The 17,733-nt window shown below is 42.1% G+C and overlaps 1 protein-coding gene across 1 annotated transcript; it reads left to right on the top strand.

Annotated features, from left to right (window-relative positions):
- Positions 1-256: 256 nt before the first annotated feature.
- Positions 257-16,794, top strand: CEP76 (centrosomal protein 76). The gene is made up of 12 exons (XM_060277915.1): positions 257-459; positions 1,001-1,156; positions 1,670-1,751; positions 2,497-2,721; positions 3,493-3,678; positions 4,703-4,800; positions 7,817-7,945; positions 8,611-8,802; positions 10,772-10,938; positions 11,898-12,231; positions 14,691-14,908; positions 16,138-16,794. The coding sequence occupies exons 1-12, from the start codon at positions 397-399 to the stop codon at positions 16,274-16,276; spliced, it is 1,989 nt and encodes a 662-aa protein (XP_060133898.1). The 5' UTR covers positions 257-396; the 3' UTR covers positions 16,277-16,794.
- Positions 16,795-17,733: the final 939 nt, after the last annotated feature.

The raw sequence follows: 17,733 nt of genomic DNA, 5'->3' as shown, positions 1-17,733 counted from the left end.
TTATCCAAATCCAGCCACTGCGCCGGGATAGCAACCTCGAGAAAAGCCGAGCTGTGTTTGCAGTGGTGGGGTTTAGGAGGGAGCAGGGGGTAAAGGCGCCGTTTAGCCAGCAGGCGATTGCCGAGGGCAGCCTCTGAGGCGGGCTGTTTCGAAAGGCGGTTGAGTTAGAAGGCCCCGGTTCCCGGCTGCGGGTGAGGCTTCCGTTTCTGGTTGGCTGAAGTCTCAGCCAATGGAGACTCTGCAAAAGCTGGTCTGGACACAGGCGGGTGAGTGCGCGGGAGGGTGCCCGTCTCCCTGGTGTCAAAGTCGCTCGTTCCTTTTCGGGAGATCCGCTTAAAAATAACGCCCGCCTCGTTTTTGTTTGCCTCCCCAAGAAATTGTAGCAGCTGCTCAGCTATGGCTCTGTCTCCGGAGAAAGCCTCGGAGCTCAAACAGATTATTCACCAGCAGTTAACTAAGGTAAGGGCTCTCCGCTTTGAAAGCACTGCTGGGAAAGAAGGAGGAACCTATCTTTAAATATCCCCCAAAGCGGTTTTCCCATATGTTATCTGAGGCTTGTAGCAGAGGAAGCCTGTATCTATCTGTCTATATCCCACTGATTTTAATAGGGCTTCCTTCCAGGTAAGTGTTGATATTGCAACCTGAAGATTGAGTTGGGGCTGCAACCTTAAAAAGCAGTTGTGATTTTTTTTATATATACTGTATGATGAAATGACCTTCATTTATTCAGTAAGCATATGAAAGAACTGGCTTGATTTCTAAGACGTCTATTAATGATGCAATTAATACCAAACAGGTTTCCTAGGTTGCTTTCTGATGACTGGAACAAAGCCAGAACATGTCCAAAATGTGCACATATAACTAAGAGAACATTCATCTGAGTGCTATGAGAGCATTAAAAACTGTTCGCTTTTTTTGGAATTACCTTTTAAAATTATATAAAGGTATTGAATTTCATTCTGAGCCTATATCACATGTTAACATAAATGTTTCTGTTTAGATGGATGTTCACAGCAGGATTCGAGAAGTGCTTGCTGAGACCATACGTGAAGAGCTGCCACCTCAACATCAGCAGCTATCCCAAGAAGATCTAATAAAAGCCCTCACACGACGAGGAATCATTGATGATGTTATGAAAGAACTACATTTTGTAACAGTGAGTATAATTTGAAGAAAAACTCCTGGTGTGATACAAGAAGTACGTGGCATAGTTAAATACAGCTGTCTTTATACAAAATCACTTTTGATTGGTTTCAGTGTGATGTAGAATTTAAAAGGAGGTTGTGTGATTGTAGTCATTTATGAGTAAGTTTAATATATTTTTCTTTGCATGGCTTGGAAGTACTGGATGCATTGAACTACAGAAACCCCATGAGTCACTTCATTGTTTTTAATGAGCTCCTGCATTGTTCTAGCTAAAAAAACAAACCTGTATTTTGATATTTACAAACCTGTATTTTGATGCAAGTGAGCATTACCCAGAGCTCCTAAATGTATGTAGCTCCCTGTGGTGTGTCCCCTAATATCTCTGGGTTTGTGTCATGTGAAGTGTCCCTTGGATGAATATTTTGGTAGAGCATAATGTATTTCTGGGATTTTTAATTATGTTGGAAGGATTGTAAGAGACTGACTTGAAGGTGTCCTTAATGATATCTTTATGTACTCTTAGGATATAAATGACAAAGAAATTACTTCAACTCCAAAACCCGCTACTCATTTTGTTGACCGACAGGCAGCAGTGCTGAAGAAAAGTATGTGCTATATTACCTTGAGTATTTTATGTACTGATCTGGTATTTTAAATGTATATTTTAAAGCTAGTATTGTAAGGATTTTGGGGTGGAATCAAATGTTGTTCAAGTGGACTTCCACTCATGCAGTGGAGCTTCAGCTTCCTCTTCTGCCCCAAGCAGCTCCCAACCCCCACCCCTGCTTCAGAGGGTTTCCATAACTTTCATAGCAGATTTTTGGAATGGGTGGGCTGAAAGGAGGAAGGAAAGAAAAAAAAGTGAAGTCACATTGTGCAAGCAGAATCCTGCTCAGTTCATGGGGAGACATATTACGGTAGTTATAAAGCCTGAGTTGTATTCAATTTAATTATGATCAGGTTGGTATGCAATCTAAAATCATATACTGTACACGTTACCAAGTATCTGCTAAGACTAGTTTAATGTAGCAAATTAGATATAATGTAGATGTATGAGAACAATATGGTCATAAGTCAGGAAGGAATTTTGGAGAATAATTATCAGATAAGTGACCAGGCAGTTTATTTTGGACTAACCCTAGATAACCTTCTTGGTAGGGGAATTACAAGATATACTTGGGGCACTCTGTGGATGAATGGATTGTGGTTGTTGGCCATGATTGTTGTTGTAACTCTATGTCTTGGCCAACTAGTTTATTAAGCCTACTTTGTAGTGTTTCCTATTTATGTTAAATACATTTTTTTATGAACTGCTTGCAACTCTTTTATATTTTTTGTTACACTTTGCAGCAAATATTGACCCAACACGAAGGTATCTTTATCTTCAGGTTTTGGGTGGAAAAGCTTTTCTGGAACATCTGCAGGAACCAGAACCTTTACCTGGTCAAATTTGTTCTACTTTGACACTTTGCTTGCATTTCCGAAACCAACGTTTCCGCTCTAAACCTGTCCCGTGTGCCTGTGAACCAGATTTCAGTGATGGTTTTCTACTTGAAGTATACAAGGAAAGCTTAGGTAAGGAAGCCTGCAGTCTAAAAATGAATAATGTGTTGGGTTGCGCTTCAGAAATAGTCCAAGAGTAGTTGTCCCATAAGCAGTAATATAGCCTGCATTCTTTTTTTTTAACATGCAGAATTTCATTAAGAGGCCCCACAATTCCAAACATTTGCCTTTATGTTCCTTTTCTCACTTGTTTTGAAAGAAAGGATTAAAGAAACAGAGTTCACTTTTAAGGATCCTGATCTTCCCTTTGGAGCTACATCTTTGCCTGTCTCATACCTGTCATAAATACATCTTCACCACTGCTGTTATTCCTTGGCTTCTTCTAGTTCTCTTTCATATCTTGATAATTTATATATATTTGAAAATGTTTTAAAATTCTATTAGATCTTGTACTCAATTATCTGCTCTAATGAGAAAGTTGGCAAGCTTGAGTGAGTTGATATTTCTGTTTCACTTCAAGTGCCTTGGTAATAGCTTTCTAAGTAATGACCAGTAATCAAAACCCATGCTATTCTATAGTGGGGAACCTCTGGCCCTCCAGATGATCATCTGCTCAAACTCTCAGCAGCCCCTGCCAGCATGACCAATGACATGGGGTGTATTTAGATTCCAGCATCATCTGGCACAAGTTCCTCACCCTCATTCTATGTATTTTTACACAGGTTAATTGCGTTCTGTGATGCCCCAGAATGCAATTGCCGCAAACCAGGGGTTGCCTGTATGGCTGGGAAATGCTTTTAACAGAAATTTGTTCTTAACTTCATTTTGCTGTGCTGCTGACAGGTGAAGCAAGTAAAATGGCAGATGCAACCACTATGCTATCAATTTGTGATCCAGTCCATATTGTCTTGATCAAAACAGACACATCTGGTGAGACCACATTAGTAGCATCCTATTTCTTAGAGTGGCGGTCTGTCCTTTGTGCAGAGAACAGGATTACAAATGTTGCTGTTGAACTTCTGGGTGTAGGTAAGTTTTAGAACTACTTCAACAGTGGAAAACAATATTGTCTGACAGTAGCAGACTACTCAAAATGAGACAGGAGCAGTAAGGGTTTAATTTAGTTGACAAAAGTAGATTACCATAAGTACTTGTGTTGTGTAGTATAATTTAATGACATATCACCCAATGAGCTTAAATCTCATAAACACTTTTTTTTTGCTATCCGAATACCTGCTATATTAAAATATATATTTGTTTTTGTTAACAAAGAGAGAAAATGTGATACTTACCCAGTATGGTAAAGGAACCTTAGCCATTTGGTATAGCATTTCACTCCACAGGGAGCAAAAGCCTTCTGCTAGATTAAGTGGCAATGGGATGTAGGTGATATAATTTATAGTGATAAATAGAATTGGATATATAAGCATATTTAAAATGTGATGTTAATAACAATTGAAAAAACCCATTGCAAAATGCAGTACAGATGGTATCTGACTCCACCTGTTAAAAAAGAATTTACACCCTCCAGCAAGATACATGTTAGAGATGTCAGAACCTGATATGCTATATGCTCCTTGGTTACTTAAAAATTAGTTATATAATATTTTATGAATATTATTAATAGCAACAAAGCAAGTAATACCAGGAATTGCAAAAACCTCAACGGCACCAAATATAATGAAATGCCACACAAAAATCAGGAATATAGTTGTTGTTTTAAGGAAGTTACTTTATAAGCTGTTAAAATTCAACCATATATTCTGTTCAATTTAATTTGAAGTTGTTCAAACTGTTGAAAAAATAGGCTGCAAGTCTAGCCATGTATACTCAGAAGTAAGTCCCATTGAATTCAAAGGGGCTTACTCCCAGGTAAGGGAATTTAGGATTGCAGTCCTATTGATTCCCCCCATTACTACTTTAGAACAAATATATACCACTTTAATTGTCAGTGTTATTTGATGACTTTTTAATGTACACTGTAGAGTTGTTGTTCATTAGAAAAAAACATATTTATTTGTTTTCTTATCAAGCCATGTATTTTGGTCCAAAGGTACAGAATCAAAAGTTTCTGTTGGAGTCCTTAATATCAGACTTGAAATGTATCCAAAGCTAAATAAGACACTTTCTCAGGAAATAGTTACTACTCAGGTAAGTCTGAAGTTATATAAGCACTCTTTTAAGCATTATTATTTTAATGCAATTCAGATTGATTTAATGTTATTCTAAACAAAGGAACTTTGAATATGTGTTTCATCGCAGTAAGTCACAAATGTTCTGTAGATGTCCCTCTCCTGATTAATCAAGACTGATGTCATGTTACAAACTCAAATCTTTATTACTTCTGCAATACAATAAAGAGTAAAACACAATTTAAAATCACATTAAAGCAAACTAACAGCATAATCTATTACAACATTCAATAACTTTTGCTATCATAATAAAACTATAACACTCATTACTAAAAAAAAAAACCCTCCAGTATCCTACTCATTTACAGATTAAACATTTTAACAAGAGAGTTGACAGTCTCCAGCCATCTGACAACTTTCATATGCCTTCATTGTTCTAAATCATGCTGTCAGATTTAGTCCATTCCTTTTCAACAGACATGTCATATTACAATTAATATTAAACTCAGAATAAGAAGGCAATCCTGTGGTTATGGACCTGTTTGGCTTGGGCTTGGAGAATTAGCAAAGCAAGCTTACATATTCTTAAAAGAGATTTTTTTGCTCATATTTCCTCCCATTTTTTGTTTGTTCTGACCATCAATACTGACACAAGAGGGCACTGTCCATCAGCTGTTTTAGGTATATCTACTAGTTATACCAGACACTGTGAATTTATTACTGTAGTTTGCCCAAACAACGTCTTTTCTGTCTTTTTCTGCATATGCATGTAGATCAGACTGGGCAGTAAATTTCCCCCTTCTCCTTAGTAGCATGGTTTACTGATGGTCCCTAGAATTATTTCTTCAGTTTTACTTTATCTGCTTATGATCTTTGTAGCACACTAGTCCTGCAGGTAAAGAAGTCCTCACGTGATTACTAGAGAATTGGGTTGTGCTGCTGGTCCCACTCCCAAGGTGGTGTGGCTTGCCTCATCTGCAACATCCACATGTTAGGCTTTTCCTCTGCAAATGTAAACTTATATGCATAGATATGTGTGCTCTGCAAAAATCCACAGCTAATATATGGATACTGGTGTGGGAAGCCCTTCCTCTGTATGAAGGAGCCCATAGTATTCTGGATTAAACAGATTAATCCTAGTGTATCTAGTGGAAACTATATTTGAGTAATGTGGAACTTGATAAATCATCTTTTGATGTGTATCAACTATGTACATAGAAAACAAATCATACCGTGTTTCCCCTATTTTAAGACGTAGTCACTATATAAGCCATAGCAGGATTTTAAGCGTTTAGGAAATAAAAGCCATACCCTGAAAATAAGCCATACCTCCGAGGAGCGAGACCGCTGAGTGCCCCAGCCAGCCAGCGGGACCCAGCACGCTGGCCGCGGCAAGAGTATAGAAAAGCAGTGCCCCGAGCCTCTGGGAGCAGGCAAGAGCAGGAGGTGGCTTGCCAGGTCGGCATCCAGCAGTGCGCGCGGAGCACCCCGAGCCTCTGCGAGCAAGCCGCCGGTTCCAGTGGTGGGGCGGCAGGCCGCCTCGGGCAGGCAAAAAAAGAGAGGCCAGGCTGCTGGCTCGGGCGCGCGGAGCACCCCGAGCCTCTGAGAGCCAGCAGGACGAGGAGGAGGCTTGCCGGGTCGTTGCCCAGCAGCGCGCGCGGAGTGCCCCGAGCCTCTGAGAGCCAGCAGGACGAGGAGGAGGCTTGCCGGGTCGTCGCCCAGCAGCGCGCGCGGAGCGCCCCGAGCCTCTGAGAGCCAGCAGGACGAGGAGGAGGCTTGCCGGGTCGTCGCCCAGCAGCGCGCGCGGAGCGCCCCGAGCCTCTGAGAGCCAGCAGGACGAGGAGGAGGCTTGCCGGGTCGTTGCCCAGCAGCGCGCGCGGAGCGCCCCGAGCCTCCGGCAGCCAGCAGCAGCAACAACAATCCCAGAGGCTCGGGGCGCTCCGCGCGCGCTGCTGGGCGACGACCCGGCAAGCCTCCTCCTCGTCCTGCTGGCTCTCAGAGGCTCGGGGCGCTCCGTGCGCGCTGCTGGGCGACGACCCGGCAAGCCTCCTCCTCGTCCTGCTGGCTCTCAGAGGCTCGGGCGCTCCGCGCGCGCTGCTGGGCGACGACCCGGCAAGCCTCCTCCTCGTCCTGCTGGCTCTCAGAGGCTCGGGGTGCTCCGCGCGCCCGAGCCAGCAGCCTGGCCTCTCTTTTTTTGCCTGCCCGAGGCGGCCTGCCGCCCCGCCACTGGAACCGGCGGCTGCAGAGCGGAGCGCTCCGCAGCGCCAGGCGGAGCACAGCGGCCTGGCCTCTTTTTTTTCTTTTTTGCCTGCCGCCCCGCCACCGGAACCGGCAGCTGCAAAGAGGAGCGCTCCGCAGCACCAAGCGCTCGGAGCGCCCTGCAGCGCTGGGCGGAGTGCAGCGGCCTGGCCTCTTTGGTTTGGGTTTTTTTGCCTGCCGCCCTGCCACCGGAACCGGCAGCTGCAGAGAGGAGCGCTCCGCAGCGCCGGACGAAGCACTGAGCCAGCGGCCTGCTGCCTTGGTGCCTGGACCCAGCTGCTGCTGCAGCGCCGCACAGAGCGCCCAGCAGCACCCCAGCCAGCTGCCTGGCCCCTCCGAGGAGGCCTTAAGGTACAAGACATCCCCTGAAAATAAGACACCGTGTGTTTTTTTGAGTAAAAAAAAGAATAAGACGGTGTCTTAAAAAGGGGGAAACACGGTAGTTCCTTGTCCTAAGTGCTTGAAATCAATGTACATTCTTTTTATAATAATGTCCAGGGTGAATTCTATGATTCTATGACTCCTGCATATTATTGCTTCAAAGAAAGTTTTGGAATACTCTGCTAGGAGAAAAAATGTCCAAACATATTTCTATTTACTTTATTGACATTTTATTCAAAGCCATTGACAGCATTGGAATAGGCACAAACAGTCTATATATGTTCTTCTGAAAAGCAACAATCAGAATCCAAGGCACTTTTGTACATGTTCTGGAAATTAGGGCTAAAAATGTATGTGCATACATATATCACATAGTGTTTGTTCCTCAATTGCAGTTTTCTTTAGAACGCCAGAAAACAGCAGAAAAAGAACGCCTGTTTCTTGTTTATGCCAAGCAGTGGTGGAGAGAATATCTGCAGATTAGGACTTCACACAACACAAGACTGGTGAAAATTTTTGCACAGGTCTGTCAACTCCCCTCCCCCCCCCTGATTCTTGCTACAGGCCCAAATTTACTGGTTTTTCCAGTACAACCCTGTATTGTATTCATTGTTGAGAACTGGAATATTTAACAGTTAACTTGACAGAGTGAAAACTATTCTACCCCACAAGTCTTGGCTGCCTTATGTTTTACTGATTCAAAACACTTGTTTTACTGCAGTAGAGGAGGAGATCCTTGAACTGGTTGTCCCTTCCACTCATTCCACTAGACAGGCCTATGCAATTAAATAAGTTTATCTCCAAGTGGCAAGACACCCCCCCTCTCAGTTCCTTCCTGCTTAGCTCTCAGTGCAGGTTGTTGATGGATTTTGAAAGTAAGATGACAATCTTTGCCTTCTCATCACCCTTGGACTCTAATAAGAATGAAACATTTGTAGCTCTTTTATAGAAGTAACCTTGAAATGGAGTAAAGCAGGGCATTGTGTAACTATAACCGTAAAACCTGATATCTTCCAAACCACCCTAAAAATCCTAAGTGTTCTTGCTTTCGTTGGAGGCACAAATGGGCAAGGAAGTTCTAGAGCAGTTGTGGTAGAGAATCCCATTTTTGATATGGAAGATAATTGTTTCCATTATTTTCTTTTTGTTAAACTTCATTTGATAGCCTTTTGTATATTTTTACATGCAGGATGAAAATGGGATAAACAGGCCAGTCTGTTCATATGTCAAGCCTCTTCGAGCAGGCCGACTTCTAGACACACCCAGGCAAGCGGCAAGATTTGTCAGTGTGCTTGGTTATGAAAGAGCCCCTATCATTGGTGGAGGAAATAGTAAACAAGAACAGTGGTGTACTCTTCTGGCTTTTCTATGTAGAAATAAGGTACCTGGCACTCCTTAAGATACTGTAATTCAAATTTTTATTTTGTAGTATCAATTCATGGTGTAAATCTGTTTTAAGTCGTGGCTTCTTCCAGCTTTATAGTTCTCTGATTCTTTGAATCTATCCAGAAATCTTGCACTTTGGTATTGATGCAAACTTTTGTCCCATCTTAGCTTCAGCACCCATATTGCATGCTGCGTTTCCTAATGTTCTGAAGCGGGGAGAGTGAAATGGCCAGTAAACACACCCATATGCACATGCATTGCAATACTGTTTAGTACTTCTGATGCAGACAATTTTCCATATTTTATTTCATAAACTTGGCTAGATGAACTTAGTATGAACTTACTTATTTAAAAGCATTTATAAACCACTTAATATTTAAAAATCCACATGGTAGATGTGTTCCAGCAGCATTTGGAAGATTAAGAAACGTAAATATGCAGAAAGTGTTGCACATATAATGCCTGGACTACAGTGGAGGCTACACCACTCTAGTATCACCAGCTAGAAAGTACACAGTTTCATTGACAACACTTGTGGGTGTCCCAATACACATCCTCCTATGAAAGCTTTTCCATGCCATGTAAGGGAGAAATGGCTGTGGGCATGATCAGAGAAGGAAGCTTACCACCCTTGGCAGCCAGCATGATGGGGGTGGAGCTGCACTCCTGGGTGGGGGCAGGGCAGGGCAAGGTAGTGATGAGGTTGTGGCTCTGCACATCCACTGGTGGAGCCAATCTGTCACGCCTGTTGATGTGTCCTAGTAACCCTAACCTTGCCATTGCTCTTCCTCATCCTATTAAGCTGCAGTGACATCCATGTTAGGAAGGCAACTTGGCGTCTCTGTCCCATCATGCTGGCTGCTACAGTATTTTTAAACTATAGCAGCTAATTATACTTTCCAGAATGTTGCTCAAGTAGAATTTGGCGTATGGCTTTCTCTAGTAGTGCTAGTAAGACCAGGAATAAGTTCTACCGGTAGTGTACAGTTTCTGTATAAGGCTGTTAAATACTCTAAATCTCTAGTAGTGCTAGTGTGAGGGATAAGAGATACCGGGAGCCCCCTCCCATCCTGAATACCAGCTCCTCCCCCAGTGGGGAGGGGGAGACTTCGAGTGGCGATTCAGGAAATGGAAACAGGAGCTCGAGTACCTTAGCAGAGCACAGGCACCTGGGGAAAGGAACAGGGAAGCAGGGAGATGGTGGGAAGGAGGCCGATCCCAGCTACTCCGGAATTGCGTAAAAAGCGCAGGGGGCGGAGATTCAGCATGCCTAGATTACTTTGCTGGGGGGAAACGCGCGAATCGCCATTCGGAGGTACTGTGAAAGACTGACAACATGTACCACTATCTGTAAATAACACTGCTTTCAGCACTGTAAATACACAGCACCAATAAAAGGATAAAATGCAGAGCTATGTGGAGTCGTTACTCTGAAGTAGCCCACCCAGGCCACTGTGACAGCTAGTAAGACCAGGAATAAGTAGTGCTAGTAGTTAAATACTCTTAAATCTCTAGTAGTGCTAGTAAGACCAGGAATAAGTTCTAGTGTACAGTTTCTGTATAAGGCTGTTAAATACTTGATTCTAGGTTAATGATTGTCTTTACTCTTAATCTTGTATATACTAACTGTGGGTTGTATTGAATTAAATTTTACTCAGTGTGGATACATTGAAATTAATGGACCTAAGTAATGTTCATTAATTTAATCAGGCCTCATCTGAGTAGGACTAGCATTGGAGTCATCTCTTTATTTCAATAACATCTATGTTAACATGATGGCAACTTTTTGTCAGTAATCTGAACAAAGCAATTCACTCTTCCTCTTTGCTTTTATTTTTAATCTGTAAATCTATAATTCTTGCCATTATCTGCTAAATTTTCATTAGATGTTAATTTAAGACACCTTGCTTTTTTTGGTATGAATTCTTGTTATACATTTTAATATACACCCCCCCCCCTTTCAGGGAGATTGTGAGGATCATGCTAACCTTTTGTGCAGTCTTCTACTGGGATTTGGACTAGAAGCTTTTGTCTGTGTAGGAACAAAGGCCAAAGGAGCTCCTCACACTTGGGTAATGACTTACGGGATTGATGGAATAATCACTTTCTGGGAGAGTTTAACAGGACATAGGTAAGTAAATCGATTATGCTATAAAATTTAAAGCAAATTCAAGGAATCTTCAGACATATTACCAATTCACAGTTTAGTGTTGCATCTGAACATCCTGTACGTGTCATTTGCTACTGAATTTTTATTAACCAACTCCCAGTTAAGGCTAATGTGCTTTAATGTGTTTTTGCTTCTTTTGGGGGGCTTCTTTATTTGCTTGTTTTATTGCAGGAACATGTCTGGCATCCTGAATGCATGGCTCCACTAAAATGGCAAATACTGGGCATGCTGGACAATATCCTGTGCTCAATCTGTAGCTACTCAGGAACATATGAATAACACTACAAGTAGACTAAAAGAACATGGCACACTTGGAGTCAGCTGGGCTGTGACTTCGAAAAAACTAATTGAAGTGCTTCTCTCAGTCAGTTCTCCTAGGAATTACATAATGATGGCACTAATCATGAGCAGCAATGTCACAATGGCCAGGCTGACAACACTTAACCTATTTCTTCTGTAGGATATGGCTAGGGAGTATTTCATGCAGAGGGAAGACTTGACAGATAGCCCAGTAGGGAGAAATGCCACAATAAGAAGTGGACAATACATACAAAACTTGTGTATTTTCTTTCAACTCTTGCCTGCAATCAATATTTTTAATACAATGCCCAATCATTATATGTAAGGGTAGTTGTACAATGTAAAATACCTGGTTTGGCATAAAAAGGTATAGCGACCTAAGGACTGAGAGAAGCAGCTACAAGAGTGAGGGCAAAGTATGTAGCCTCTACTCTGATGAAGTGTTGCATTAAGAAATGAGAAACGTGGATTCAAATTTTGGTTTTGGACAGTATTTTCTGTGCACCAGCCAAATGTCTACGTAGTCTGAGAAATACTTTGGGAACGTCCTAGTTCTGGCTTTAAATTACTTTACTTTGTAGGTTAACTTATTAAGTACTGTAATACCTATTAATTTTCAGATATATCCACAATCCTATAAAACCTGATGATCCTCCAATTGTTGAACAACCCAAGCCACTGTATCCTTACCGAACAATAGGATGTGTCTTCAATCACCACAAGTTTTTGGCAAACTGCCAACCTACTGATGCCGTAGAAATCTGTGCCTTTGACTTGCATGATGAATCCAAATGGAAACCAATGAGTGGTGAAGCAATCAAATCTGTATGTTCTCCAGGAGCCACAACTGCACTTCCTCATTTTCCTCCTCTCTGTGCTTCGTCAGTAGACGCTGCAGTGACAAGCAATGAACTGGAGTTACAACTGAGAATGTTAGTGGTAGAACACAGAAAGGTACATGCCATTATTTGTGTGCAAATTGGTGTTTGGTTGCTTCTGCATTTCAGTACGTTAAAGTTATTTTCAAAATGTATTTGAGTCAACACAGTTCCTTTCTTACATTTGATACTCATGGTATGGACAGTTGGCTTTATCCCAACATATGTAGAAAGCAAGTACGTAGGTACTATTCACACCTTGTGGAAATTCTGGATTTATGTAGATGTGCATAAACTGAAAGCAATTTGCTTTTACTCAGTCTGGTTTACCAGTAAAACAATTTACTTTATGTAAAATATACGTAAAGGTAAAGGGACCCCTGACCATTAGGTCCAGTCGTGACCGACTCTGGGGTTGCGTGCTCATCTCGCATTATTGGCCGAAGGAGCCGGCGTACAGCTTCCAGGTCATGTGGCCAGCATGGCAAAGCCGCTTCTGGCAAGCCAGAGCAGCACATGGAAATGCCGTTTACCTTCCCGCTGTAGCGGTTCCTATATATCTACTTGCATTTTTGACGTGCTTTCGAACTGCTAGGTTGGCAGGAGCTGGGACCAAGCAACGGGAGCTCACCCCGTCACAGGGATTCGAACCGCCGACCTTCTGATCAGCAAGCCCTAGGCTCGGTGGTTTAACCACAGCGCCAACTGGGTCCCAGAATATACTTAAGACTTAGCAAATATGTTTCAAGCTTGTTTCATTTTTTTGTATTTTGAAATTCTGTATCTGGACTTCATAATTTTGTGCACAATTTCTGAATAGGGTGATGCCAGAAGGGGTGGTTTTTTAAAAAAGTATATTTTGTGTGTGTCTATAGTAGGTCAAAATGCACTGCTGGTTGAGGAACACTGTTTAAAAACACTATGTGTTTATTTCTGTTGTTCCCCCATAGATAGATAGATAAATTACCTAGATATTACACACACACACACACACAAGCTCGTAGTTGTACACTTTTTTTCTTATAGTAGATACAAGCCTAAGCCTGATTCAGCATGCTGGAAAAGCATATGGTAAAGTCCTTCCTGGACTAGGACTTGACACTGAAGGTCAGAAACTGTGTGGTTCCCATAAACAATACCTCCATATGAAAAGCTGGTAGGCAGAATTTGAAGGAATAACTTTTCAAGTCTCAGAAGCTTATTTGTATAAGATGAGGGGTAACAATTTTATGCTATAGACTCTACTTCCTTTTCTTTTCCTATTCCTTTGTCACTGGGTTCCTCCTGTTGTAGTAAATCTTAGTTGAAATGAGAAAATGTAAGATGGTATGAAGCACACCTTTTCCCCACTAATTTCTCCTCTCCCATAACTTGAATAAATATAAAGTTGCTGGGAGGAACCTACTGGAGTAATCAGTAAGTATTTTTTAACCGTCTGCAAATTACAATTTTATATATGACCCTACCCTTGTCCCTTCATTTAAATACACACATAATTGCTAGGAAAGTTAACAGTGTTTTTGTCGTTTACAAAATAGGTGTTTAAAGTCTCCTATGTAGTAATTATGGGGACACGGGTGGCACTGTGGTCTAAACCACTGAGCCTCTTGGGCTTGCCGATCAGAAGGTCGGCGGTTCGAATCCCCACGATGGGGTGAGCTCCCGTTGTTCAGTCCCAGCTCCTGCCCACCTAGCTGTTCGAAAGAATGTCAAAGTGCAAGTAGATAAATAGGTACTGCTCCAGCGGGAAGGTAAATGGCATTTCCGTGCGCTGCTTTGGTTTCGCCAGAAGCGGCTTAGTCATGCTGGCCACATGACCCAGAAAAACTGTCTGCGGACAAATGTCAGCTCCCTTGGCCAGTAAAGCGAGATGAGTGCTGCAACCCCAGAGTCGTTCGCAACTGGACTTAACTGTCAGGGGTCCTTTACCTTTACATATGTAGTCCTTTACCTTTACATATGTAGTCCTTTAAAAGAGGCCCTGTGGATACAGAGTACACATGTTCCATGGGGGCCTCTTTTAAAAGACTCACCCTGTAGTAATTACATTCTGACAAAAAATGAAATTTTGAAATAATTGTGGTCAATTATTATTATTGCTAACTAAATATACTCTTGGACCTTTTAACCTGAGGTGGGCAACCTCTGGCCCGCAGGCCTCATTAGGCCTGCCATTATATGCCAGGTATGGGGCAGGTAAAAGCCTGGCTCAGCCAAAAGTGTATTTCTAGGCACCACAAATTAGCTGACTGGCAGTGCCTGCAAAGCCCTGTTCAAAGTGCTGCACAATATAGCATTTTGAAAGGGACTTCTGAAGACGTGTGGTCAAAAAAAATCAGCTGACACCACAATAACATTGCCCTCCCCCCCAAAAAAAAAAATTTGGTCTGAAAGTGGTGGGAGAGAAAACATTCTGGACCACTGAGCTAAAAAAAAGGTTCCCCCACTCCTATTTTACTCTATTAAGTAGGTGAACTAAGCATTGTTATGCACCTACTAGTCCTAATTCCCTCCTTTATTTGATTCAACATACAGGACCTTGGTCTTTCAACAGTTTGGGACGACCAGCTTTCTTACCTCTTGTCTCCAGCCTTGGCAGCCTATGAACTTGAACGTACCACAGGTGTTTCTTCAGGTAATGAAGAATTTCAAGATGCCATCAGGAGAGCAGTACCCAATGGACACACATTCAAAGGATTTCCCATTCATTTTGTACACAGAAATGCAAGGAGAGCATTTGCTGCGTGTCTTCGGTAAACTTCCTTCTGCTCTTTTTACGTTGTAGTGTTGTATACAATCAGTGCTTTTTTTGTTAAAAAATAAGGTGCCAATACTGGTATCTTGATAAAAATGTTGTGGGTGCAAGCACTAAACGGCTGCCATGGGTAGCAAAGATAGAGGTGACTACTGGTGAGTGTTGCATAACATAATCAGAATATAATATCAGATACAAGCATTTATAGCTAATCATATGAGGCTGAACATATAAGATTCAATATTAGTTACAATAAAACAGAAAAAGTTAAAATTACTGACCTACAAAAGAAAAATAATATGACATAGCGTAAGAGAATAAGATATATATTCATGTAAGCTGAGAAAACGGAAACAGGAGAAATAATTTAATAATATCTTGCATGAAAAATTGAGGCAAATTTTTAAATCTCATACGGACCTTAAAATATAAAATTGGTTATTTTATAAATGTAGATAGGTAAAGGTAAAGGGACCCATAACCGTTGGGTCCAGTTGCAGGCAACTCTGGGGTTGCGGTGCTCATCTCACTTTACTGGCCGAGGGAGCTGGCGTTTGTCCGCAGCTTCCAGGTCATGTGGCCAGCATGACTAAGCCGCTTCTGGCAAACCAGAGCAGTGCATGGAAATGCCGTTTACCTTCCTGCCGGAACGGTACCTATTTATCTACTTGCACTTTGATGCGCTTTCAAACTGCTAGGTTGGCAGGAGCTGGGACCAAACAACGGGAGCTCGCCCCGTCGCAGGGATTCAAAACGCCAACCTTCTGATCGGCAAGCCAGTCAGGCTCTGTAGTTTAGACCACAGCACCACCAGCATCCTATACATGTAGCTAGAGATTAACAAATATTGGTTGTGTAGTGCTGCTCACTCATATTTTAGTTTTATATTCATTTCTGGTCAGTGGACACCTGTTAAGTGTTCTCGATGAAGATGGGTCATCTGTTAGTCAACTTTTATGACAAAATGTATCGGTCAGCATGATATGATTCAGGCCATAGAAATAACTCATGGAGTAAGCTATGCTTGGTATGGCTAAATTCATAGCAAAGGCTTTGTACAATTGGATGGTTAATTGCTATGTCAAACTTCTGGTATTCAGATTTGCAGATTAAAACAATGGCTGCAGTTAACCACTTCTGTAATGATTACTATCATTACAATTTTAAAAAATGTCTCAAATCCAACAGTTGAGTGACTGGTTTTTGTGTTTCCATTTCCTGAAATAGGTCTCCTTTTTGTGACGAAATACTGTGCTGTAGAGGGGACCAAGTGCGACTTGCAGTTCGTGTCAGAGTTTTCACATATCCTGAATCCGCATGTGCCGTATGGATCATGTTTGCTTGCAAATACCGTTGCGTACTCTAAGAACCACTTGCACTTTGAACTGAAATCCTCCACAGTTATGTCAAATTCCCACTGAGGTCAAATACTTCTCACTATTAATGATGTCAGGCGTGCATTCTGATCCTGAACACATTTACTTGGAAGTAAATCCCATTGGTTTGTACTTAGCACTGCTGTTCCAGTTGCTCAGACTTTCACTTGTGCAACTGAACTTCCCCATCCTCTCTTCCACCCTGCACGCACTGTGCACTCTTAAAGTCTGCTCCAGTGGGTTGGAGGACCCTCCAGAGCAGATTTTGAGGGCGTGTATGGAAGGAGGTGAAGAAGGAAAAGTCCCACTGTGCAATTGGAACTGTACTCACTCAGTGTTGGATACAACCCACTGATTTCAGTGCAACATTTATCTAAGTGTGCTTAGGATCACAGCCTTGAAGAGACAAGATTGAATATTATTGTATTTAATGGTATGCCTTTAGTAAAGGCTTCTGCCTCAATATAATGTTATGAGTTTTGGCTGTGTGATTGTGTTCAGAGTATCATGACAGAAAATCTTTGTATAAAGTGTAATTAAAGTATTATAAATGAAATGTACATTTTTATGTAATAAAAGTTATATTTCTTAACAAAAGGAAGACTGCACTAATTTTCAGTTGGTGTCCAAATATTCTGTAGTTCACCTCTATACTGGATCTCTCTGTGTGTGTGTCCTGTTTAATTGCTTTGAAATTATAAGGCTCAAATACCAATGCATTTTGCTTTCATTTGGAACAAACCATAACGTAATGGAAAAAAGAGAATGTTGATATCGTATGTGTGATCATAATCTAAGAATGTGTCGCTAAGAGAGCAATCCTGTGCACAAGAAGTTGGCATAAAGCAAGCTGCTGTCAAGTTACACCAGATTTAAACCCAATTCAGCAGTGGGGCTGCTTCTATACCTAAGCCTGGCAGAGGGAAAACAAGACTTTAAAATAGTGAGGTTTGCTGGGCTGGCATGTGACCAGGCTGAGTCTTAGGATCCAGTCTAAGTCTCCCCTCTCTGGACCCACCCCTAGAACAGAAATAATGGTAAAGGCCTTTGAGCCAATGTGGACCCATCTACCCCGCTTGGGTCTTTGTCACAAGCATAGCTGCCAAGTTCTCCCTTTTTAAAAGGGAAATTCCATTATGCTGAATAGGCTTCCTCGCGAGAAAAGGGAAAACCTGGCAGCTATGGTCACAAGGCTGAAGGTGACCATCTTGCATACAAAACCTGCCCTGGACCACTGAGCAAAGGGTCCCTTCCTCCCAAATTATGTCTGAAATACCACTCCGGAATTCACAGGTTTAGCTCGGGGGGTGGGGTGGGGTGGAATGGCAGGCTCCTTATTAATTTAGTACTGAAGCACTGCGGCTAAGTTAGTCATATCCTGACGCCCGGCAAATCCTCATGCGGAAGGCTTTGGCGCCTAATTAATTTTGTTCCCTGGGGAAGCCCG

The sequence above is a fragment of the Zootoca vivipara genome, chromosome 8 (genome assembly GCF_963506605.1).
Source record: "Zootoca vivipara chromosome 8, rZooViv1.1, whole genome shotgun sequence".
Classification (NCBI taxonomy): domain Eukaryota; kingdom Metazoa; phylum Chordata; class Lepidosauria; order Squamata; family Lacertidae; genus Zootoca; species Zootoca vivipara.
The sequence above is the reverse complement of the archived record's forward strand: the minus strand, read 5'-3'. Positions and strand labels throughout refer to the sequence as shown.